Raw genomic sequence first — 27,356 nt, forward strand, 5'->3', positions numbered from 1 at the left:
TTCAATAGATACATAATTTCATCTTTATATCATTTCTATGGAAGAACAAGAAGAAACAACATTTACAAAATGTAGAAGATGTGCTCAGATCTGTAGCAATCAGGTAAGATCCTTATTCACCCCGAGTCTCTTTTTCAGTTTGTATGACAAACCTTGGGGATGGGGATAGGGGAGAATGTGCATATTGTGGAGTGAGGAGCGCTGGTGAATTCAGGGATTCTGCTGGTTTGATTCAATATGCAACCTGATCTGACACCATTGTGAGTTATGAAAATGCATGCACTCACTACTCTACTCTGGATAAGAATGTCTGCTAATGGCACATCCCTCTCCCCAATACAATACAGAGCCCTCTCCAACATGACTTTCTCCAGTGCATAGTCCACTTCTTCATTACCAACCCCCACCCTTTAGAGAGTCAATAACATTTCTATAGGCTCTGATCCATAAACTTGTCTTATGTACTGTGATTTTGTCCAGCAGATCCACCATATATTGTTATTATTTGAATAAGACAATATATTATTTACAACAACAAAATAATCTGAACAAAATGGAGTACAAAACCCAACATGCTTGGAGACACAGTGCTGTCTCTGTCTCCATTAAACCTGATGCAGATGTAACAATACACAGAAAATAGCATTTCTATATGAAATCCAAGTCTGTTGAATATATATATAGACTTAATTGCATATTTAAACCCCAGACGTGTTTGTAAGTGAAATGGGAGTCATATGATCTTAAGTGTAAAGTTTATCTATGTATTATTATTATATATACAGGATCTCTTTCTCTTATTCACACATTAAACCCCCACACATTCAGTCACCAATAATGGTCCCTGACTCATTGTCCACAAACATCTTCTTCTCTGATTCTCTCTCAACTGTGGTTTGGCGATGGTCAGTAGATTAGGAATGAGTTAAACAAGTAAGTGAACAGTCTTTTGGTCTCTGGGTAAACAGCAATACACATGAATCTGTCCAGGAGGGTAACGGTAAGCGTAAAACACTGATGTACGTTCTAACAGACCATCTTTCACCAAGTGGAGAACTTGAGGTTATTTGTGTGTGTGTGTGTGTGTGTGTGTGTGTGTGTGTGTGTGTGTGTGTAAGTGTGCATGAAAACAGGATGACGATCAAAATCTGTTCAATATTGTATTTTTTCAAACATGCTTCTTGAATATATATTTTTGGATTTGCCCAAGTCATCATTGTTCTTCTCATGGAAAGTCTCCAGGCAGTCCTGCCCTAGAAAGTGGTGGTGGGCAAGTTGAGATTGGCTGTGTGTGTGTGTGGATGTGTTTGTGTGTGTTCAGAGCTGTTCAGGGGTCAATGCGGAAGGCCAGCAGCTTGTCTGAGTGCAGGTTGTTGAGGGTGCGCAGGTCAGGCAGGCGCAGGAGCAGCTTGGGGAATATGGCAGCGCTCTCTTCAGGACGACGGCGGTGGATGAGAGAACACATGGCGCAGATCAACCCTTCCTGGAGCTGTTCTACTGCACCCATGTCAGCGATGCCTGAACGGTCTGAGAAGACGAGAGGAGACAAGGTGAGAGTTTGTTTGAGAAACACCAATATCTATTTATGGATGTCGGCACAACTTTGTGGTTGGTTAGTTTATTGTTATGCTCATGATAAAATACAAAAATATATTCTAAAAAAATGACACCATTCAAGTTACAAATGTAAGCCTATCTCCATACTGGTCAAGGTGCAAATGAAATAGTATCGTTTCTAAACTGGCTACTGTCATGTTGTTCAAACACTCCTCCTCTTGCTTCAGAGATGAACTGAAAAATGAAGGAATTAAACAGCTCTTTGTCTCACCTGCAGAGACCAGCACAACGGCCATGAACAGAGCCATCTCTTCAGGCTCTAGCCTTAGAGTTCCCAGCTTCTCACTGAAATCAAACATGGAGTTGAGCAGCGCCCCCATCCCCAGCGCCCGCAGGGAGGACAGAGGGTATGTCTGGCCGTTCAGGAAGGTCACCGTCCGCTCCTCAGGGTTGAACAGGGTGCAGTACCTCACCATCAACACCTGACCGAGACAGAAGACACAATGGAAGGTTAGCCAACATGGAGTGGGATTAAATGTATAGGGAGAGAAAATTAAGAGGTATTTTTTTACTTAATTTCAGCTGCAGTTACAAACAAATATCTGATTTAGGGACATTTTACCGGGCCCAGATAAAGCCTAGTCCTGGACTAACCAAGCAGTTATTACCTGGAAGGTGCCTGATTTGAGCAGCATGACCTGGTCGTGCTGGCTGAGCTCCTGGAAGCCAGGGATGCTCTTAGCGAACTCCACCACTTCCCTCACTGCTGGGGTGAAACACTGGGAGAAAGACTCCCATACCTGCTGCCCGGAACGACTGGCCGCAGAGACAGGACACGCATTGAGAGGACAAGCCTGAGAGAGTTAAGAGAGGGTTAGATAGAGAGAGAAAGTTGGTAAAGTTGGTAAAGTTATCTACTTCACTTGCTTTGGCAATGTTAACATATGTTTCCCATGCCAATAAAGCCCCTTGAATTTAAATGAATTGAGAGTTAGATAGAGAGTTAGATACAGATAGATTATAATCACACTATACTATTCGTTTTGCATCTTAACAAAAGTCAAGTTTAAGACCAACTTTATAACTCTCCATTTACTCACCAGCACTTTGGTGCCCGCTGCTAACTTCCATGGACAGGAAGTCTGAGTTTGGGTCTCTTGGGTCTCTTCCTTAATGGAGAAACAGTTGTGATTGGTCGGGCTGCCCCGTTGAGGCGTGTCGATATTGGACTGTCCATGATTCTGATTGGATGTCGCAGGGTAACTATAGCAACTGTTGTCCACAGACGGGAATGTATGGTGGTTGTCATTGGTTACTGAGCAGCAAGGGGCGGGGCCTGCAGGACAGGACTGATACCCCTGGGTAGAGCCGGAGTGGGAGGAGCCATGGGAGGTCTCCTGAGATGCGTTACTCTTGAAGGGGCAGGATGTTGGAAGGTTGTTATTGTTGTTATTGATGTTGATGCCCGTCTTGGCTGCCCTGCCTTGGCTGCTGGTGAAGATGTCCTGATAGGACCGTGAGATGGCTCTGATTGCCTCTTTAGAGGGAACCTCTGCTGGGCTGGGAGGGGCTTCGGAGATGGGGGAGGAGTCAACGTCCATGGTGGTGTTAGACTCCTTCAGGCTGTTCATGTAGCTTTGCATCTCCTCCAGAAGCCTCTGCTTCTCCCTCTTAGGGATACGGCCAAAACGCACAGCTGAGGAAGACACAGACAGAAGGGAATGGTTAACACCTATAGTAGCCTACATGATAAGACTTGGAGTAATGTGTTTAAATGGTCTGTACAGAAACCAATTATGTTAATGTATCTTGCTGTATCTTCAATATGGATGAATCTGAGCAGATTGTGTAAGTCTTGTAGTGGACCCCACAACTCCATCTCCTCCCTATCCCCTCTCCTCCTCCCTACCCTCCTCCCTATCCCATCTCCTCCTTCCTATCCCCTCTCCTCCTTCCTATCCCCTCTCCTCCTCCCTACCCTCCTCCCTATCCCCTCTCCTCCTCCCTATCCCCTCACCTCCTCCCTACTCTCCTCCCTATCCCCTCTCCTCCTTCCTATCCCCTCTCCTCCTTCCTATCCCCTCTCCTCCTTCCTATCCCCTCTCCTCCTTCCTATCCCCTCTCCTCCTTCCTATCCCCTCTCCTCCCCTCTCCTCCTTCCTATCCCCTCTCCTCCTTCCTATCCCCTCTCCTCCTTCCTATCCCCTCTCCTCCTTCCTATCCCCTCTCCTCCTTCCTATCCCCTCTCCTCCTTCCTATCCCCTCTCCTCCTTCCTATCCCCTCTCCTCCTTCCTATCCCCTCTCCTCCTCCCTATCCCCTCTCCTCCTTCCTATCCCTTCTCCTCCTTCCTATCCCCTCTCCTCCTTCCTACCCCCTCTCCTCCCTATTCCCCTCCTCCTCTCCTCCTCCCTATCCCCTCTCCTTCTCCATACCCCCTCTTCTCCCTATTCCCCTCTCCAAAAATATCCATCTGCTGGAGATGCTATTGACAGACCCCCTTTCTCTCCTCCTCTCCATCTCTCTCTCCGTCTCTCCTTCCTTCCTTCCCTCCCTCCCTCTCTGCTCTGTAAGTAGGGCAGTGGGTCATCATGAACGTGATGTCACTGCTACTGTGGTGGACAGAGAAAAAGAGAGATAGGCTCTCAGCACGCAGGAAGGAGAGGTTGCAGAGAACGAGGGATGGAGGAAGGAGAGGTTGCAGAGAACGAGGGATGGAGGAAGGAGAGGTTGCAGAGAACGAGGGAGGCAGGAAGGAGAGGTTGCAGAGAACGAGGGATGGAGGAAGGAGAGGTTGCAGAGAAGGAGGGAGGCAGGAAGGAGAGGTTGCAGAGAAGGAGGGGGTAAGTGACAGTGAAGAGGAGGAGTGAAGTAGGAGATTACAGAGAGAAAGTGGTGAGTAAGGAGAGTGAGACGCCACAAGGTGGAGTGTGAGATAAGAAGTAGACTTCATACGGCAGTCCTGCCTCGTGAGAGTTCTCCAACCATGCCAGCACAATGCATGAGGCAAAATTTAAATCATGTATAAAAATGATTAATAAGAGTACAATCATGAACATATAAATATGTTGTATGTTGTAGAAACAAACTAACTTACAGTGTTTGAGGGCAAAACAAGATACTGTACTAAGCTATGACATTGGAGGAGTTATTTGTGTGATGCTTTAGTTACAGATGTGAACTGTAAACATCTGTGGTAAAGATCCAAAGCAGCCTTTTTTATCTCAATATCAAATCATTTCTGGGTAACAATTGAGTACCTTAGTGTGAATTTTTTTTTTTTAAATGGTAAAAATAAGAAAAAAATTGCTTCTGGGGGTGCTTTGCTGCAGGAGGGACTGGTGCACGTCACAAAATAGATGGCATCATGAGGGAGGAAAATTATGTGGATATATTGAAGCAACATATAAAGACATCAGTCAGGAAGTTAAAGCTTGGTCGCAAATGGGTCTTCCAAATGGACAATGACCCCAAGCATACTTCCAAAGTTGTGTCAAAATAGCTTAAGGACAACAAAGTCAAGTTATTGGAGTAGCCATCACAAAGCCCTGACCTCAATCCCATAGAAAATGTGTTGGCAGAACTGAAAAAGCATGTGTGAGCAAGTAGACCTACAAACCTGACTCAGTTACACCAGCTCTGTCAGGAGGAATGGGCCAAAATTCACCCAACTTATTGTGGGAAGCTTGTGGAAGGCTACACGACACGTTTGACCCAAGTTAAACAATTTAAAGGCAATGCTACCAAATACTAAGTGAGTGTATGTAAACTTCTGACCCACTGGGAATGTGATGAAAGAAATAAAAGCTGAAATAAATCATTCTCTCTACTATTATTCTGACATTTCACAATCTTAAAATAAAGTGGTGATCCTAACTGACCTAAGACAGGGAATTTTTACTAGGATTAAATGTCAGGAATTGTGAAAAACTGAGTTTAAATGTATTTGGCTAAGGTGTATGTAAACTTCCGACTTCAATTGTATATATAAAACACAGGATATTCATGTTTTTTTACTGCACTGGGCCTTTAACATATCTGGCATCATTACATGATCGGCTGGGTCTCTGCACTGTCCCCAAAGATCATCGACCTAGATCGAGCTAAAGGGCTATATACAGTGCCATGAGGTTAGAGGAGATCTGCTATGTTCGTTTATATGGATTTACTATTATATGGCAAGAAATGAGTCTATAGCGTCTAGTCATTACAGTATGGACTGCATCTTTAAGAAGATTAACTGGTTTCGGGGAGGGAAAGTATGCCACTACTGTGCCAACCGACTGAAATATTTGCCTTGCCTATACGGTGTCACAAGACACAGAATCACACATCATCAGGCTCCTGACAATTTAGGGCGTATTCTTTCATGTGGACTGCAGGCAGTTGACTGAGGTTTTCCTGTTTTCGCAACGGTTGCAGCAGAAGGAAAGAGGTTTCTAGGTTGCGGTTCTTGACAATTGTGAGAACATATTTTCTAATAAGGTCAATATGAGTGTTTGTTCCCTTAAAGAAACTCTACACTAGCCTCGTTTCTTGTACTCAACCTTTGAGCAACCAAACTGTCGACCGCATGCAAAAATCACGCTTGGTTCTCTCATAGATTAAGCAATAGAGAAAACTAGAGATAACTCCAACAATACTGACAGGAAGAAGAGTAGGAGACAGGCAAACTATTCCAACGAGGTCACAAGGAACCACTATTTTTGCTTTGCTTTTTCAGATAAACCGAAACGTATTCTCGTAATCTGCTCTGATGGGGCAATTTATCAATATTTAGCTTATTAAGACTAAACGCGTATGATACGATTGATTAATTGCGTGTCAAGGACAGGCTGTTTTGTTCCTGCATCTCAAGCTTAATTGTTTGCTGTATCCCTAATTAATTCCACAAGATGTTATAAGGGCAAACAGTACACAAGGTAATCAAGTTGCCCCTGTTCCAATTTCCCAAAATAATTCCTGTTTGCTGCAGTTTTCTGGATGACAGATAGCTTTTGGGACTTCAAGGCTCCTGTTCTCATAAATCACTGTCGGAGAGGAGTGTGGGATGGGGGTGAGGAGAGTGGGATGGAGGAAGAGCACAGGATGAAAGTGGGATGGAGGAGAGGAGAGTGGGATGGAGGAGAGGAGAGTGGGATGGAGGAGAGGAGAGTGGGATGGAGGAGAGGAGAGTGTGATGTAGGAGAGGAGAGTGTGAAGGAGGAGAGGAGAGTGTGATGTAGGCAGAGGAGTGTGATGAGGGAGGGGAGAGTGTGATGAGGGAGGGGAGAGTGTGATGGAGGAGAGGAGTGTGATGGAGGAGGGGAGAGTGTGATGGAGGCAGAGGAGTGTGATGGAGGAGGGGAGAGTGTGATGGAGGCAGAGGAGTGTGATGGAGGAGGGGTGAGTGTGATGTAGGCAGAGGAGTGTGATGGAGGAGGGGAGAGTGTGATGTAGGCAGAGGAGTGTGATGAGGGAGGGGAGAGTGTGATGGAGAAGAGGAGAGTGTGATGGAGGAGAGGAGAGTGTGATGGAGGAGAGGAGAGTGTGATGTAGGCAGAGGAGAGTGTGATGTAGGAGAGGAGAGTGTGATGGAGGCAGAGAAGAGTGTGATGTAGGCAGAGGAGTGGGATGGAGGAGAGGAGAGTGTGATGGAGGAGAGGAGAGTGTGATGTAGGCAGAGAAGTGTGATGAGGGAGGGGAGAGTGTGATGGAGGAGAGGAGAGTGTGATGGAGGAGAGGAGAGTGTGATGTAGGCAGAGAAGTGTGATGGAGGAGAGGAGAGTGTGATGGAGGAGAGGAGAGTGTGATGGAGGCAGAGGAGAGTGTGAAGAAGGAGAGGAGTGTGATGGAGGAGAGGATAGTGGGATGGCGGGAGAGGAGATTGGGATGGAGGAGAGGAGAGTGTGATGGAGGAGAGGAGAGTGGGATGGAGGAGAGGAGAGTGTGATGTAGGCAGAGGAGTGTGATGGAGGAGAGGAGAGTGGGATGGGATGGGATGGGGAGAATGGGATGGAGAGGAGAGTGGGATGAAGGAGAGGAGAGTGGGATGGGGAGAGGAGAGGAGAGTGGGATGGAGGGAGAGGAGAGTGGGACGGAGGAGAGGAGAGTGGGATGGAGAGGAGAGTGGGATGGGGAGAGGAGAGGAGAGTGGGATGGAGGGAGAGGAGAGTGGGATGGAGGGAGAGGAGAGTGTGATGAGGGAGGGGAGAGTGTGATGGAGGAGAGGAGTGTGATGGAGGAGGGGAGAGTGTGATGGAGGCAGAGGAGTGTGATGGAGGAGGGGAGAGTGTGATGGAGGCAGAGGAGTGTGATGGAGGAGGGGTGAGTGTGATGTAGGCAGAGGAGTGTGATGGAGGAGGGGAGAGTGTGATGTAGGCAGAGGAGTGTGATGAGGGAGGGGAGAGTGTGATGGAGAAGAGGAGAGTGTGATGGAGGAGAGGAGAGTGTGATGGAGGAGAGGAGAGTGTGATGTAGGCAGAGGAGAGTGTGATGTAGGAGAGGAGAGTGTGATGGAGGCAGAGAAGAGTGTGATGTAGGCAGAGGAGTGGGATGGAGGAGAGGAGAGTGTGATGGAGGAGAGGAGAGTGTGATGTAGGCAGAGAAGTGTGATGAGGGAGGGGAGAGTGTGATGGAGGAGAGGAGAGTGTGATGGAGGAGAGGAGAGTGTGATGTAGGCAGAGAAGTGTGATGGAGGAGAGGAGAGTGTGATGGAGGAGAGGAGAGTGTGATGGAGGCAGAGGAGAGTGTGAAGAAGGAGAGGAGTGTGATGGAGGAGAGGATAGTGGGATGGCGGGAGAGGAGATTGGGATGGAGGAGAGGAGAGTGTGATGGAGGAGAGGAGAGTGGGATGGAGGAGAGGAGAGTGTGATGTAGGCAGAGGAGTGTGATGGAGGAGAGGAGAGTGGGATGGGATGGGATGGGGAGAATGGGATGGAGAGGAGAGTGGGATGAAGGAGAGGAGAGTGGGATGGGGAGAGGAGAGGAGAGTGGGATGGAGGGAGAGGAGAGTGGGACGGAGGAGAGGAGAGTGGGATGGAGAGGAGAGTGGGATGGGGAGAGGAGAGGAGAGTGGGATGGAGGGAGAGGAGAGTGGGATGGAGGGAGAGGAGAGTGGGATGGAGAGGAGAATGGGATGGGATGGGGAGAAGAGAGTGGGATGGAGGGAGATGAGAGTGGGATGGAGGGAGAGGAGAGTGGGATGGAGGGAGAGGAGAGTGGGATGGAGGGAGAGGAGAGTGGGATGGAGGGATAGTGCAGGCCCATTTTGAGCCTGCACTATCATTAAGATTTCACTATAACTCTTACCATCTCTGGACATGCCGACGAAGAGGCATTTCTTGAAGCGACAGTGTTGACAACGGTTGCGGTTCATTCTCATGATGAGGCAGTTCTCATTTTTCACACACATCTTGTAGTTGATGTTCTGCTGGATGCTGCGACGGAAGAAACCCTAGACAGGAAATACAAGCAGATGTACAGTTATTTTGCATCCTGGTTGGTTTTAATGGTAATATAGACTGTGTAATGTAATCATATAATATCATATACAGTTTGTGTTTATTTGTCAGGGTCTTTACCTTGCAACCCTCACAAGCGTGCACTCCGTAGTGGAACCCAGATGCAATGTCTCCACACACTTTGCACAGGAGCACCATCCCACCAGCCTCTGTAGACATAGCAAGAGAGAGGCACAGATAATCAGAAATGTGATCAAATCAGTGAGCCTACAAGGGTGAATACCAACCAATTGTACAAGCAACAAAAGATGTGTACATTCAACTAAAAGATTCAGGGGACATGGGTAATGGATAAGGTGGATATTCAGGTTCAGGAAGTAAAGAGGGAAAATAACACATTGGTAAACAACTCACTGGTGAAAGTTCCTGTGAATCCACATAGTCTTGTCCCAGCGATGGGGTGTTGGTAGGTGTGCTGGTGGGTGGATGTTGAAGTAGCAATATTGTAGACTTCTGGGAACTGGAACACCAGTTTGGAGGATGGAGGGGTACATCTTCCTCCCTTCTGGCCCTTCAGGGACCCCAGGGGCCTGAGCTCTGTGAAGGTGATCTCCTCTGGGGAGGAGGGCTGGGAGTGGGAGGAGGGGGGGGACTCGGTCTGGTACCCACTGGACGGGCTTCCGGGGCTGGCACTGCCAGAGGAGCCCGCATAAAGAATAACACCACCTGTTCGCCAAACAGAGACAGAGCGGGGAGTTAGTCTGGTAGCCGACACAAAATAGCTGAGAAATTTGCTCTGAAAAGGAGTTTAAAGTATCAAAGTTCATGCTGTAGTTTAGGATGCCATATTCAACAAGCAAAAACCTTCATTTGAAAGGGCTGGACTGAATTTATTTTGGTGTTGAAAAATATGCAATTTATACAAGTGCATAACATGTTTTGGAACAGCAAGTTTTACTGTGATGTCATGTTGCATATACCTCTGACCCTGCAAAGGAGGTCAGCTCTGAGAATGTGCTGCAAGCGTCCTGCCTCATCATATGATATGAATTGAATAGGTATAATTGTGCATTGAAGCGCATGCAGGGAGAGTGGAGCAAGGTAAAACATGTGGCAAACACAGCACACGACTTCTGTGCCAAACAAATTCTAAATATGCACATTTTCCCAACAGTGGTGTGTTTCCACCAAACTGACTTGATGGAGAATTAAAATCAGTGTATGATGATGTACTTTTTCGCTTATGTTTTCATGTAGGCCTACCGAATAAAAATCAAATTTGTAATGTGTTTCCGTCACATTTTCAAATTTTCAAACAAACTTTGCGTTAAATATAAAACGTGACTACTCTGGTCTTGGCACGTGCGCGCTGTAACAAATAGCTCGCAGATACAGTGAAGGGTAGGCTGTGTGGGTTGGCTAATCTACTTGATGAGATTATTATAAGAGTGAAAACATTTGTATTTTACCGACACAAAAACATCCCACCATGTCGAACGAACAAAATATCTGTCTGCATTTATAAAATGACACAGAAACTTCCTGTTTTCATCACAGCTGTCATTATTTAGTTTTATAAAATATGACGTTAGGCTACTCGCATAAAAACTGTGGATGGAAACGTGGCTATTGAAACATATTTTTTGCGTCAGGCAAACCACAGTGTTTATTTGCGGTCGTTATAAATTGGCTAACAGTAAGGAAATGAACGTTGCGTTTTATCTCTGTTTTTCATGCGTTTTAGGCCCCTTCGCATCCTCTCTCCTCGCATCTCTGGTGTTCATGAGCTGTCCACGCGCTGAGACACCACTGCGCACGCTCACATGTTATGAAAATAAATGCAAACACTACTGTAAGTTGCTATGGACAAGACCGTCTGTTAAAATGTAAAAATGGGTCCATGATTTTAGAAATATAGGTCTGGTGGGGGAGCGCCCCGGGAATGGTTTAGACACTAGCGGTTCTGGGGGGGTGCCGGGGGGGCCAGTGCCCCTGTGACAACAATTTTGGACCCCCGTGTGGCCCCCCTAAATGTGGACTATGAAATGATTTTTACATAATAATTTTTGCTATCGTTCTTTTTTTTACATCCGTTATTAGACAGTGGCAACGATGATGATTATGAACATGGTCTTTTGCCTGCTAATGCCTGCAATGCAGTGAAGAAAACGATATGACAACAATAACGTTTAATGTAACTGGCCCCTCTAACAGTACAACTGGCCCCAGCTTGGCCCCCCCAGTTGAAATGGTCTAGAACCGCCACTGGGTATAGAGAGGTACTTACTTACCGACTTGATTGTCCCCATGGGGAAATTTTGTTGCAGTGTCATGTACACATTTAAAGTGGCGTTTAAATACAAAACAAAATGGACAATACAACTTTCATAACAGTTACATACCAATAAAACATTAAAAAAAAGACTAGCCTGCTGGCCTTACTGAGTCGATAGGAGCATTAGGAACATTCCCTGTGGCTCAGTTTGTACAGCATGGTGTTTGAAATGCCAGCATGGTGTGTGCAACGCCAGGGTTGTGGGTTCGATTCCCACGGGGGGCCAGTACAAACAACAAAAGTATGAAATGTATGCATTCACTACTGTAAGTTGCTTTGGATAAGAGTGTCTGTAATTAGCCTGAGCTATTTAGGAGGGATATCACACCTGGCACAAATGATTGTCTAGTTCTGTTTTTCCTGCTGAGGGGTGCCCTATACCTGCGCCCAGAGGGGAGTAGTTCAAAGTCCGGGTACAGGGGGTGGCTTGGGTCTAAAATGATTTTGTGAGCCTTGCGGAGGGCCCTGACCTTAAAGATCTCATCCAGGCCTGTCTGTTTGACTCCAAGTACCTTGCTTGCTGTGGTGATAATCCTTCTCAGCATATTTCTCTGGCTGACAGTGGCATTGCCAAACCAACAAACAATACAAAAAGTTAAAATACTCTCAATGAAGAATTTGTAAAACAGAGTCAGTATAGTACAGTCTACATTAAAAGATCCCAGGTTTTTGAGAAAGTACAGTCTCTGTTAGCTCTTTTTGTACATTAGGTCTGTACATTTACTCCCCTGAAGCTTATTGTCCAAGAGGGCACCCAGGTATTTGTATTCCTCTACAATCTCTATATTCTGACCTCTGATAGATGTTGCAGGGGTAGGTGTTGTACACTTCCTGAAGTCTATGCACATCTCTCTGGTCTTATTGGCTTTGAGGACCAAGTGTGATTCCTCACACCACTCTACAAAGTCATCTAGGACCGGGCCATGATGTTCCTCGTCATCATACAACAGGCTGATCAAGGCAGTGTCATCAGCGAACATAGCGAGGTGTCTGTCAGGATGGGAACTAGTACAACTATTAGTGTACAAGATGTACAGGAGTGGGGACAAAACACATCCCTGAGGAGAGCCTGTGTTGGTATTGCGTATATCTGACACACGGGGACCTATTTTGACTCGCTGTGAGCGTTGCCTCAGGAAGTCCAACAGCCACAAAATCAGCCCCCCATCTAAGGAGAAGTCCAGAATGAGTCTCTGTGCCTGAATGTAGGGCTGGATTGTGTTGAAGGCAGAAGAAAAGTCAACAAACAGAACCCTAACATGGGATTTGGCACCCTCTAGATGTCTATAGACCATGTTAAGGAGAGTACACCCTCTAGATGTCTATAGACCATGTTAAGGAGAGTACACCCTCTAGATGTCTATAGACCATGTTAAGGAGAGTACACCCTCTAGATGTCTATAGACCATGTTAAGGAGAGTACACCCTCTAGATGTCTATAGACCATGTTAAGGAGAGTACACCCTCTAGATGTCTATAGACCATGTTAAGAAGAGTACACCCTCTAGATGTCTATAGACCATGTTAAGGAGAGTACACCCTCTAGATGTCTATTGACCATGTTAAGGAGAGTACACCCTCTAGATGTCTATAGACCATGTTAAGGAGAGTACACCCTCTAGATGTCTATAGACCATGTTAAGGAGAGTACACCCTCTAGATGTCTATAGACCATGTTAAGGAGAGTACACCCTCTAGATGTCTATAGACCATGTTAAGGAGAGTACACCCTCTAGATGTCTATAGACCATGTTAAGGAGAGTACACCCTCTAGATGTCTATAGACCATGTTAAGGAGAGTACACCCTCTAGATGTCTATAGACCATGTTAAGGAGAGTACACCCTCTAGATGTCTATAGACCATGTTAAGGAGAGTACACCCTCTAGATGTCTATAGACCATGTTAAGGAGAGTACACCCTCTAGATGTCTATAGACCATGTTAAGGAGAGTACACCCTCTAGATGTCTATAGACCATGTTAAGGAGAGTACACCCTCTAGATGTCTATAGACCATGTTAAGAAGAGTACACCCTCTAGATGTCTATAGACCATGTTAAGAAGAGTACACCCTCTAGATGTCTATAGACCATGTTAAGGAGAGTACACCCTCTAGATGTCTATAGACCATGTTAAGAAGAGTACAGCCTCTAGATGTCTATAGACCATGTTAAGGAGAGTACACCCTCTAGATGTCTATAGACCATGTTAAGGAGAGTACACCCTCTAGATGTCTATAGACCATGTTAAGGAGAGTACACCCTCTAGATGTCTATAGACCATGTTAAGGAGAGTACACCCTCTAGATGTCTATAGACCATGTTAAGGAGAGTACACCCTCTAGATGTCTATAGACCATGTTAAGGAGAGTACACCCTCTAGATGTCTATAGACCATGTTAAGAAGAGTACACCCTCTAGATGTCTATAGACCATGTTAAGGAGAGTACACCCTCTAGATGTCTATAGATCATGTTAAGGAGAGTACACCCTCTAGATGTCTATAGACCATGTTAAGGAGAGTACACCCTCTAGATGTCTATAGACCATGTTAAGGAGAGTACCCGCTCTAGATGTCTATAGACCATGTTAAGAAGAGTACACCCTCCAGATGTCTATAGACCATGTTAAGGAGAGTAAACCCTCTAGATGTCTATAGACCATGTTAAGGAGAGTACACCCTCTAGATGTCTATAGACCATGTTAAGAAGAGTACACCCTCTAGATGTCTATAGACCATGCTAAGGAGAGTACACCCTCTAGATGTCTATGGACCATGTTAAGGAGAGTACACCCTCTAGATGTCTATAGACCATGTTAAGGAGAGTACACCCTCTAGATGTCTATAGACCATGTTAAGGAGAGTACACCCTCTAGATGTCTATAAACCATGTTAAGGAGAGTACACCCTCTAGATGTCTATAGACCATGTTAAGGAGAGTACACCCTTTAGATGTCTATAGACCATGTTAAGGAGAGTACACCCTCTAGATGTCTATAGACCATGTTAAGGAGAGTACACCCTCTAGATGTCTATAGACCATGTTAAGGAGAGTACACCCTCTAGATGTCTATAGACCATGTTAAGGAGAGTACACCCTCTAGATGTCTATAGACCATGTTAAGAAGAGTACACCCTCTAGATGTCTATAGACCATGTTAAGGAGAGTACCCGCTCTTGATGTCTATAGACCATGTTAAGAAGAGTACACCCTCCAGATGTCTATAGACCATGTTAAGGAGAGTAAACCCTCTAGATGTCTATAGACCATGTTAAGGAGAGTACACCCTCTAGATGTCTATAGACCATGTTAAGAAGAGTACACCCTCTAGATGTGTATAGACCATGCTAAGGAGAGTACACCCTCTAGATGTCTATGGACCATGTTAAGGAGAGTACACCCTCTAGATGTCTATAGACCATGTTAAGGAGAGTACACCCTCTAGATGTCTATAGACCATGTTAAGAAGAGTACACCCTCCAGATGTCTATAGACCATGTTAAGGAGAGTACACCCTCTAGATGTCTATAGACCATGTTAAGGAGAGTACACCCTCTAGATGTCTATAGACCATGTTAAGGAGAGTACACCCTCTAGATGTCTATAGACCATGTTAAGGAGAGTACACCCTCTAGATGTCTATAGACCATGTTAAGGAGAGTACACCCTCTAGATGTCTATAGACCATGTACATTAAACTGTACATTAAACTCGCGCGCTGCCCTAGGTATGGAAAGAGGGAGTCACGTTCTCCCATAGAACTATATTCCCAAATAGCATGCACTTGTCATATAACCTTACATTTTGTATGGGAAACATGACCATCTGTCTTTTTTCTTTCCTCTTGTTGTCTTCCCTGTTTTTCACTGTTTTTCCCTTGATTGTTAACACAGCAGAGCTAGAGCTAGTCTTTTGACAGGGACCTCCTGGTCCTGCCCTGGCCTGCCACTTCCTGAGACTGGAAACAGACAGCCTGCTGCTGACCCAGCCAGGACTTGCCCCACCTCCACCACCACACGCACACAAATACTTTGGCATGTCCACCTGAACACTCAGGTGAGCTACTTTTATGTTCGTTTGTGTGCGTGAGGGGCCCTCAAAACCGGTGCCATAAATGTGGTCAATTAATTATCAGCTTGTACAATCTCCCCAAGGCAAAGCTTGACTATAGTGCTATATACTGTACTGCAATAATATGTCATCTACTTGACCAGCGGCTAAGTAGAGTTTAAGTCCTTTGTGTCAAGTCTACTAATTCAAATTCAGAGAACAACACCCTCATGAGAGTATAGAAAACCATAGGGGGCCATAGGACTTTAGGAATGTAAATTGGCTTTGATGTTCAGCCAGAAGGATAGCACATAGCCTATAGCACGCACCAGAGGATGCCTAATGTAACCCAGGGAAGAGACAGAAGAGGAGCCATACACTCACTAGCACAAGCTAGTTAAAATGCACATCAATGCAGACAGACACTACTGTTAATTGTGGAATCAGCAGCAGGTTGGGAAGTGAGGAGAGCACCTTTCCATCGTGACCTTAACCAACCCGTTCTGCCACTAATCTATCTGCCTGAGTGGAGGTGTAGAGCCAGGCAGGCTGTCAGCAGGCTGTCAGGCAGGCTGAGGCTGTCAGGCAGGCTGTCAGGCTGGGAAATGTGAGCGCTGAGCACTTAACAGGCACAACAATCCTTGCCCACATCCTCCTTCCCTCCTCCCCCTCCCCTATTTTAGCCTTCCCCTGGTTTGTTCTCTGTGCTACGCTATGCTACAGCTGTAAGCTTGGCAAGGCTGCTAGTGTTTTCCTAGCTTGTTTTGCCTTTGCAATGACTTGTCATGAAGGATAGGGTTGAGGTAGAGAATAGGGTGGAGGTAGAGAGTAGGGTTGAGGTAGGGTGGAGGAAGAAGATAGGGTGGAAGTAGAGGGTAGAGGTAGAGGGTAGAGGCAGAGGGTAGGGTGGAGGTAGAGGGTAGGGTGGAGGTAGAGGGTAGGGTGGAGGTAGAGGTTAGGGTGGAGGTAGAGGTAGAGGGTAGGGTGGAGGTAGAGGGTAGGGTGGAGGTAGAGGGTAGGGTGGAGGTAGAGGGTAGGGTGGAGGTAGAGGTTAGGGTGGAGGTAGAGGGTAGAGGTAGAGGGTAGGGTGGAGGTAGAGGGTAGGGTGGAGGTAGAGGGTAAGGTGGAGGTAGAGGGTATGGTGGAGGTAGAGGGTAGGGTGGAGGAAGAGGGTAGGGTGGAGGTAGAGGATAGGGTGGAGGTAGAGAGTAGGGTGGAGGTAGAGGTAGAGGGTAGGGTGGAGGTAGAGGGTAAGGTGGAGGTAGAGGGTAGGGTAGAGGTTAGGGTGGAGGGTAGAAAGTAGGGTGGAGGTAGAGGGTAGGGTGGAGGTAGAGGATAGGGTGGATGTGGAGGGTAGGGTGGAGGTAGAGGGTAGGGTGGAGGAAGAGGGTAGGGTGGAGGTAGAGGGTATGGTGGAGGTAGAGGGTAGGGTGGAGGAAGAGGGTAGGGTGGAGGTAGAGGATAGGGTGGAGGTAGAGAGTAGGGTGGAGGTAGAGGGTAGGTTGGAGGTAGAGAGTAGGGTGGAGGTAGAGGGTAGGGTGGAGGAAGAGGGTAGGGTGGAGGAAGAGGGTAGGGTGGAGGAAGAGGGTAGGGTGGAGGAAGAGGGTAGGGTGGAGGAAGAGGGTAGGGTGGAGGTAGAGAGTAGGGTGGAGGTAGAGGGTAGGGTGGAGGTAGAGGGTAGGTTGGAGGTAGAGAGTAGGGTGGAGGAAGAGGGTAGGGTGGAGGTAGAGGAGTTCACCCATTTGGCTCCAAACACTGTAATTTATAGCTAGATCATAAAAGTTTGTGAATTATTGATGTACAGTATGTGGCTGAAGCCAGGATCCAAACTGACAGCTGCCAAAGCATCCTAAGTAAATACATTACAGTAAACAATGAGGAGCAGGTTACTATGTCTCTAAAAGACTGCATTAATCCAGCTAGGAGAAGAGAAGTAGGCCACTGTCTCAGTAACAAGGTGCAATGGTATTTGGATGTGCGCTCCGTGGCTGACATAGATGCTGCAGCAGGCCTATAAACACACACACACAACACGTGCACACACGCATACTAATGCCACAAAAAACTCACCAAATACACTGCTGCTACTGTCTATTATCTAGCCTGTTGCCTAGTCACCTCTACCTACATATGTATATGTACATAGTTATTACCTCAATAGTTACCTCAATTACCTCGTACCCCAGCACATCGACTCGGTACTGGTACTCCCTGTATATAGCCATGTTATTATCTCGTACCCCTGCCCATCGACTCGGTACTGGTACTTCCTGTATATAGCCATGTTATTATCTCGTACCCCTGCCCATCGACTCGGTACTGGTACTTCCTGTATATAGCCATGTTATTATCTCGTACCCCTGCCCATCGACTCGGTACTGGTACTTCCTGTATATAGCCATGTTATTATCTCGTACCCCTGCCCATCGACTCGGTACTGGTACTTCCTGTATATAGCCATGTTATTATCTCGTACCCCTGCCCATCGACTCGGTACTGGTACTTCCTGTATATAGCCATGTTATTATCTCGTACCCCTGCCCATCGACTCGGTACTGGTACTTCCTGTATATAGCCATGTTATTATCTCGTACCCCTGCCCATCGACTCGGTACTGGTACTTCCTGTATATAGCCATGTTATTATCTCGTACCCCTGCCCATCGACTCGGTACTGGTACTTCCTGTATATAGCCATGTTATTATCTCGTACCCCTGCCCATCGACTCGGTACTGGTACTCCCTGTATATAGCCATGTTATTATCTCGTACCCCTGCCCATCGACTCGGTACTGGTACTTCCTGTATATAGCCATGTTATTATCTCGTACCCCTGCCCATCGACTCGGTACTGGTACTTCCTGTATATAGCCATGTTATTATCTCGTACCCCTGCCCATCGACTCGGTACTGGTACTTCCTGTATATAGCCATGTTATTATCTCGTACCCCTGCCCATCGACTCGGTACTGGTACTTCCTGTATATAGCCATGTTATTATCTCGTACCCCAGCACATCGACTCGGTACTGGTACTCCCTGTATACAGCCATGTTATTATCTCGTACCCCAGCACATCGACTCGGTACTGGTACTTCCTGTATATAGCCATGTTATTATCTCGTACCCCTGCCCATCGACTCGGTACTGGTACTCCCTGTATATAGCCATGTTATTATCTCGTACCCCTGCCCATCGACTCGGTACTGGTACTCCCTGTATACAGCCATGTTATTATCTCGTACCCCAGCACATCGACTCGGTACTGGTACTTCCTGTATATAGCCATGTTATTATCTCGTACCCCTGCCCATCGACTCGGTACTGGTACTTCCTGTATATAGCCATGTTATTATCTCGTACCCCTGCCCATCGACTCGGTACTGGTACTTCCTGTATATAGCCATGTTATTATCTCGTACCCCTGCCCATCGACTCGGTACTGGTACTTCCTGTATATAGCCATGTTATTATCTCGTACCCCTGCCCATCGACTCGGTACTGGTACTTCCTGTATATAGCCATGTTATTATCTCGTACCCCTGCCCATCGACTCGGTACTGGTACTTCCTGTATATAGCCATGTTATTATCTCGTACCCCTGCCCATCGACTCGGTACTGGTACTTCCTGTATATAGCCATGTTATTATCTCGTACCCCTGCCCATCGACTCGGTACTGGTACTTCCTGTATATAGCCATGTTATTATCTCGTACCCCTGCCCATCGACTCGGTACTGGTACTTCCTGTATATAGCCATGTTATATCTCGTACCCCTGCCCATCGACTCGGTACTGGTACTTCCTGTATATAGCCATGTTATTATCTCGTACCCCTGCCCATCGACTCGGTACTGGTACTTCCTGTATATAGCCATGTTATTATCTCGTACCCCTGCCCATCGACTCGGTACTGGTACTTCCTGTATATAGCCATGTTATTATCTCGTACCCCTGCCCATCGACTCGGTACTGGTACTTCCTGTATATAGCCATGTTATTATCTCGTACCCCTGCCCATCGACTCGGTACTGGTACTTCCTGTATATAGCCATGTTATTATCTCGTACCCCTGCCCATCGACTCGGTACTGGTACTTCCTGTATATAGCCATGTTATTATCTCGTACCCCTGCCCATCGACTCGGTACTGGTACTTCCTGTATATAGCCATGTTATTATCTCGTACCCCTGCCCATCGACTCGGTACTGGTACTTCCTGTATATAGCCATGTTATTATCTCGTACCCCTGCCCATCGACTCGGTACTGGTACTTCCTGTATATAGCCATGTTATTATCTCGTACCCCTGCCCATCGACTCGGTACTGGTACTTCCTGTATATAGCCATGTTATTATCTCGTACCCCTGCCCATCGACTCGGTACTGGTACTTCCTGTATATAGCCATGTTATTATCTCGTACCCCTGCCCATCGACTCGGTACTGGTACTTCCTGTATATAGCCATGTTATTATCTCGTACCCCTGCCCATCGACTCGGTACTGGTACTTCCTGTATATAGCCATGTTATTATCTCGTACCCCTGCCCATCGACTCGGTACTGGTACTTCCTGTATATAGCCATGTTATTATCTCGTACCCCTGCCCATCGACTCGGTACTGGTACTTCCTGTATATAGCCATGTTATTATCTCGTACCCCTGCCCATCGACTCGGTACTGGTACTTCCTGTATATAGCCATGTTATTATCTCGTACCCCTGCCCATCGACTCGGTACTGGTACTTCCTGTATATAGCCATGTTATTATCTCGTACCCCTGCCCATCGACTCGGTACTGGTACTTCCTGTATATAGCCATGTTATTATCTCGTACCCCTGCCCATCGACTCGGTACTGGTACTTCCTGTATATAGCCATGTTATTATCTCGTACCCCTGCCCATCGACTCGGTACTGGTACTTCCTGTATATAGCCATGTTATTATCTCGTACCCCTGCCCATCGACTCGGTACTGGTACTTCCTGTATATAGCCATGTTATTATCTCGTACCCCTGCCCATCGACTCGGTACTGGTACTTCCTGTATATAGCCATTTTATTTTTTACTCGTTATTGTTATTCGTTACTCACAGTGTATTTACTCCTCATCACTATTTCATTTTTTTTATCTTTAGCAATGCATCGTTGGAAAATGACCTGTAAGTAACCTTTTTACTGTTAGTCCACACCTCGTGTTCATGAAGCATGTGACAAATAGCATTTTATTGGATTAATTGGAGGAGCTGAATAGAAGGAGTTGAATTTATATTATGGATTGCATTTATGTATATTTATCTTGCAAGTGTATTCAAAAGTCTACTCTATTCAGGTATTTAGGTTGCATTATAAAGAAGAATGACACCAATGGGACTATTTGGCAGCCACCAAATATCCATGTAGACTAAAATCATGATGCATCATTTGAAGATTATAATAGATTATCTCCATCACACTGCATTACCAAGAATGCAGGATGTCACGGATTGCCCTATAGCAGTTTTAGCATCACTCTGAGGACTACAGCGGATCAAATGACTTTGCAGGCTACAAATAGCCTACTGACAGGCAGGGCTGTCACGTTCCGACTGTACATAGCATACTTTAGTCTTGCCTAGCGGATGTGTGCGCTGAACCTTCAGTTTGGGAGAGATCAGTTTGGGAGAGATGTTGATCAGCGGCATTAGTTGGGTATCGCCATACCCTAGCTCAAGACCAAAAATGGTAAGTAGGCAAAAACAAAGTAGACTAAAATCGTTCCAATCCCGATTATAGTTAAACGGTGGTGTTTAGCTGGTTTTAGGACCATGCGGAGAGCAGCTGCCAGCCTGCAACCCTTTCTTTCACTTTTAGAGAGCAGAGCGCAGACAGTGCCAGTTTGCTTTGGCAGTCAGCCGTTTAGGCAGTGCGCCAAATGCTTTGAATTTGACGTCGGCATTTGAACTCGGCCTTCTAAGCCTTGTTGTTATCTGATAGATATTAATGTGTTATCAATTAATTCAATTCGGAATTGGGAGGTGACCATTCGAAACCAAAAGCTATTTTATTGCTATTAAAATACAGGCTCTAATAGCTGTAGGCCTGATTGATATTTCAATTAATTTGACCAGTAGACTAGTGCAGTGTTGGTTTCATGTATTGGTATGAAAAAAAACACACAACTGAACTTGCTATTTAGAGCATTTCCCCCAAATAGATGTCATGGTTTTGACTTCAAAGACAATAACAATTGTAGGCAATAACACATGTACATGGTCATGCCGTGACAGAATGATAATTGAGATAATGCAAATCATTAATTGTTACTTAGTTGGGATAACTTTTTTAATTTCTTGCTGTAGGCCTACTTTTTAATCATCCCATTCTTGCATCCCTAATCCCCACCTGTAGCCCACTTCCCTCTGGTATAATGCATTTCCACGCTATCAGTCTTGCTTGTCCATCTTCCTCAATTAAAATGAGATATTCTTACAGATCAATCGTGTTGCTAAAACGTCATTAAAGTTATGTAACTATAGTGTGGATGTAGGGCTGTTTTAAAATATATATATATAATAATCAGCCAGATGTGTAAACAACACAATAATATCAGACAGACAAGCTGTCCCGGGGAAAATGCGCGAGGCGTCCCCTCGTTGGCTACTATGCTGCAATCACTATTCTCCTAGCTGGCTTGCTGATACATGTTTCTATATTCTCCAAGCTGCATCGTTCGTTGAGACAATGTTTCAATATTCTCAGAGCAACCATGTTGATACATTGCTTCAATACTCGCAAAATGTTTACCTTCCCATGGCGAAAAATGCAGACAGGCAAATGTATACATGTGCGGGAAGTGCACGAAGCAATGTTAACATTGTAGGCTTTGATGTAGGCTATGCTTTTTATTTCTATTCACGTATAGGATTGATCTGGCATAGTTTGCATTTGCGGTCAGCTGTTTTATGCACCGGTTACTTTCACATTGATGTCATTATTTGAAGTCGGCCTTGTTGTGACTTGATAGCACGTATTATGCATCTATTTCATGTTGCACTGTGTGCGCCGTTCCACAAGTAAATGAGTCCATTTATGATGAGGTTGAGTAGTGGTTGACATTGTCCACGGCGCTCCACGCACCTTTAAACATAATATTGCGGTGATAATTAATGCCTGGGGTCAATCACATCCCCAACCCACCACACCCCACATACCCGAGGTTTAGATGAACTGACGCCACTGATGTTGACGCAAGGGACTTGTGATATTGGATCCAGGACTAATGCATTTGATTACAATAAATCGCGCATAATGCGGGAAAACGTGACGAGAGATAAAGTTAATGCATGAAATCTCTGACACACTTTCCAACCTAACCTCCCCCCTTTCCACCACCGGAGGCACCATCACCACAGCAGTGCGCGGGGAGAGAGAGAGCGAAGAGAAAAAATAAATGGGGAGAGAGAAAACTGTATCGGCCTGTGAAATCACGCGCCGCACGCGGCTAAGCAAATGCATCCACGTGAGGACGATTCGAGAATGAGAGGAGTGCATTCAGTGGGAAGAGTCGCGCTGCCTGAAGCTATCACCAGCAGTCAGAAATTATAATCACCACCCGCGCTGTATAGCCTCTGTTACAATTGTAGAGGAAACTCAAATAGAGCACGGTGTACGGTTGGTTGGGGATGTTCTGAATGGGCGCTAAAATCATTCGCGCGAACTGCAAGAACCCCCCCACACACCGCACGCGATCATTCATAGAACCAGTGGCCAATATTGACCACATAGAAACACTGGATTACAGTTCTGACAACAGGTTGGATGATCTGATTAGCCATCCTGTGGGTAGTGGGCACGTTTAAATGTAGTTCACAGCACCCAGATTGCGCCAACACCTGACCTGACTGGCATGGTTCCAAATTGTGTGTGTTTGTGTGTGTATCCGGGCTTCTCAGTTAAATGCCATCACCCATTGCGTTGCTCTGTGAGGTTTACCTAATTGGGCAGCAGGTAATATGGGGCTCTGGGTTAAACCAGCAGTAGCCTCACTCTCAATATTATCAGTTGAACTAGTTTGTGTTATTTAGATTAGGATGTATATGGATTACATCTGATGTTGTTTACTTCCGCTTGGTTTGATAAGATAAATCAACAATGCATGTACTGTATCTCTCCCTCTGAGACCAATACATATCAAGATCAACCATCTGTAGGTTAACTGAGCCATGCATTCATAGAGTCAAGTTGGATGACCTTCTCAATGAAGAAAAGAAAGAGAGCCACCATTCAAAACCGCCTCCAAGTTGCATGCAGATGGCAGGAGTAAAAAATGCTGTGGCATGGGGCTCAGATATCCCACATTACCGCACCAGTGACTTTTTAACCTCTGTATTGACATCATGCAAACATCCGCAAATTGTATACAGTATTTAGCCTACCCGAATAGCCCATACAAAATATCTAAGGTCAATAAAGTAGATGATGAATAAGTTAATAAAAACGTTTTTATATACAATTTTGACAAATAAATGACTAAGTAAGTTTAGTCAAGAATAAGTTTAGTCCTTCACTCTGCGGTCTAACTCATCCCAAACCATCTCAATTGGGTTGAGGTTTCGTGATTGTGGAGGCCAGGTCTTCTGATCTAGCACTACCATCACTCTCCTTCTTGGTCAAATAACCCTTACACAGCCTGGAGGTGTGTAGGGTCATTGTCCTGTAGAAAAACAAATGATAGTCCCACTAAGCGCAAACCAGATGGGATGGCGTATTGCTGCAGAATGCTGTGGTAGCCATGCTGGTTAAGTGTGCCTTGAATTTTAAATAAATCACTGACAGTGTCACCAGTAAAGCACCCCCACCCCATCACACCTCCTCCTCCATGCTTCAAGTTGGGAACCACACATGCGGAGATCATCCGTTCACCTACTCTGCGTCTCACAAAGACACTCATCAGACCAAAAGACAGATTTCCACAGGTCTAATGTCCATTGCTCATGTTTCTTGGCCAAAGCAAGCCTCTTCTTCTTATTGGTGTCCTTTAGTAGTGGTTTCTTTGCAGCAATTCGACCAGGAAGGCCTGATTTACTCAGTCTCCTCTGAACAGTTGATGTTGAGATGTGTCTGTTACTTGAACTCTGAGGTGCAGTTAACTCTAATGAACTTATCCTCTGCAGCAGAGGTAACTCTGGGTCTTCCTTTCCTGTGGCGGTCCTCATGAGAGCCAGTTTCATCATAGCGCTTGATGGTTTTTGCGACTGCACTTGAAGAAACGTTCAAAGTTCTTGACATTTTCCAGATTGACTGACCTTCATTTCTTAAAGTAATGATGGACTGTTGATTTTCTTTGCTTATTTGAGCTGTTCTTGCCATAATATGGGCTTGGTCTTTTACCAAATAGGGATATCTTCTGTATACCACCCCTACCTTGTCACAACACAACTGATTGGCTCAAATGCATTAAGAAGGAAAGAAATTCCACAAATTAACTTTTAACAAGGCACACCTGTTAATTGAAATGTATTCCAGGTGACTACCTCATGAAGCTGGTTGAGAAAAGGCCAAGAGTGTGCAAAGCTGTCATCAAGGCAAAGGGCGGCAACTTTGAAGAATCTCAAATCTCAAATATATTTTTGATTTGTTTAGCACTTTTTTGGTTACTACATGATTCCATATGTGTTATTTCATAGTTTTGATGTCTTCACTATTATTCTACAATGTGGAAAATAGTAAAAATTAAAGAAAAACCCTTGAATGAGTAGGTGTGTCCAAACTTTTGACTGGTACTGTATATATACTTGGCATATATACTTGGCATGTAAGTTTCACACTTATGGGTAGTACAAACTGGGTATGGGGAGGAAAATGGGCAGGGTATATGCAAATAAATACTGTAGTATTATATACTAATTACTGCAGTGTTTTTGCGGACTGTAGTGTTTTTGCCGACATTACTGTAGTACTTACTGTAGTGCTTTTGCGATCTGTAGTATACTACAGTAAATACGTATACTACAAAATTATTTAGTAAGTACTACACATGATCGAGGGATACTACAGTGTGTACAATTCTACAATATACTACAGTTTACTACAGAATTCTATAGTAAGTATTGTAGCATTCTATGGTAAACTGTAGTCATTTTTTATGTGGGAAGTTGCGTGAACTTCAAGCACTGTCACATATCATCGTCAATCTTTTTAGCAGTTTTTCAAGTGCACCTTTGTATGCTTGAAAGAAAACATACACTTGTTGGATATTACACCTGTTTCAGAACTTATATCAATCAGTATTCATTGTGTTTTCCAAGTTCACGCATTGGAGGATAATGCACAAAAAGCATGATGGTCCTTTTATAAAGTTGAATTGTTCTCATCTCCATCTCGCAACTTTCTAAACATATAGAATTGGACATACGGTACTAGCCTTATAAAATTGTTTCAAATCGTCTTAAATCGACCCCCTTTCTAACATGCTGATGAAGAGACACTTTAAACGTAAAACCTTATCATGCAGGACATTTGGGAACGTATTTTACACACAAATACGCACGACTGCTGAGAGAAACAAACACAATAAAACATGGTAAATACTCTTTAAATTATTTTAAAAATCAGCACCATTCTCAGCGCGAAATGTATAACTCCAATGCCAAATTCAATATCGAGCTACAAAAAATAGTATTGCTATGCGACTGATATATAAAATGTATGCAATAACAAAATATAAATGTAAAATTAGCAATCAATGGAAATAACAAAACATATAATCGCAATCATAGCACTTACCACCGGGACTGTCCATGTTTCTTGATGTGTCTTGTTTGCTGTGATGAATGAAGCTCGACTTGTCAATATACAGCTGCTTCTGAATGGCAATATGCAGGATCAATACTAAACTACAGACAGGTGATAGTCGAGAAATACCTGTGCGTAAAATACCTGACCCATGGAACGAGCGCACGGTTGAAGACAATCGTATTGATCTGTCGACGACAGAACACTCCGTAGTATACTGTAAGCACAGTTATGTCCAGCTCTATTTTATGCAGAACAGTTATGTCCAACTGTCTCAGGTGTGCAGGATATATTATTATTGCATGCTACCTGGATCCGTTCTGCACTGTGCTAGTGAGTTGCTTGGTTCAGCGGAAGGGAGTGTCGCGAGCAGAGAACAAGTGATTTTAATAAAACATCCCTATAATTCACAGCTCCACCAGCATCTCCGAGGATGAACTGAACTGTAAACTAGACCAAACAACACACACACTCACTTCCACATCAATCACGTTTCCAGGTGGCTTAAAATGTGACTCGCTTCTGCGTCCTCTTTCAACTTCTGTTGTGTCTGTTTGGATGTATCTCATCTCACTATATGTCCCATTTGAACTCTCCTTTCACTCTCTCCTTCCGTCCTTTTGCTCTGTAATGCGTTCTCATTGGCCGCTATCTAGAGCTGGGAGGGAGATTTGATGCGCTTATGTGACCGTGCTACGCGTTTAGTAAAGCCACGGTGCATGTGCGCTCTGCATGTGCCGGGGCGTGCGCCGCCCTACTGACATACTGTACATTTTATACATACCATAATACCGAGCGTGCGATAACGAGAAGTGGGCGGATGAGGCACATGCACAATGGGCGGCACACACCGTGACTGGTCCGGAAGTTGTTAGTAGCGGACTGTGCCGCTTGAAGTTGATGGCCGAACATTCAGACCATGTGTCTTACGAACAAATAAACAAACAAGTGACACATGTTGTCCTAAATGTATGTGTGAGTGAGTGAGTGTTTGTGTTTGTGGAGGAAATGTAGGCTGTCATTTCAGCATACAGTATTTTACTGTGGCAGGATCATTCACATCCCCTCAGTAACGTTCAATTGCAGTTCATTATCTTGTCACTAGAGCGCGCTACAACGTTAGCAAACCCATCTTTGTAGCCTCAATTCTCCACACATTCAGTTTTCTGAAGTGTTTGGGTGAGTTCAAGAGGATCAC

General features: G+C 45.1%; 1 protein-coding gene across 1 annotated transcript; it reads right to left on the reverse strand.

Moving 5' to 3' along the window:
* On the reverse strand, positions 1 to 26,930 carry LOC115165523 (nuclear receptor subfamily 1 group D member 1). The gene is made up of 8 exons (XM_029718710.1): positions 26,150 to 26,930; positions 9,413 to 9,724; positions 9,119 to 9,207; positions 8,847 to 8,991; positions 2,658 to 3,253; positions 2,226 to 2,411; positions 1,829 to 2,039; positions 1 to 1,527 (listed from the first exon to the last, which is right to left on the reverse strand). The coding sequence occupies exons 1-8, from the start codon at positions 26,163 to 26,165 to the stop codon at positions 1,328 to 1,330; spliced, it is 1,755 nt and encodes a 584-aa protein (XP_029574570.1). The 5' UTR covers positions 26,166 to 26,930; the 3' UTR covers positions 1 to 1,327.
* Positions 26,931 to 27,356: the final 426 nt, after the last annotated feature.

This window comes from Salmo trutta, chromosome 28 (genome assembly GCF_901001165.1).
Source record: "Salmo trutta chromosome 28, fSalTru1.1, whole genome shotgun sequence".
Taxonomy (NCBI): domain Eukaryota; kingdom Metazoa; phylum Chordata; class Actinopteri; order Salmoniformes; family Salmonidae; genus Salmo; species Salmo trutta.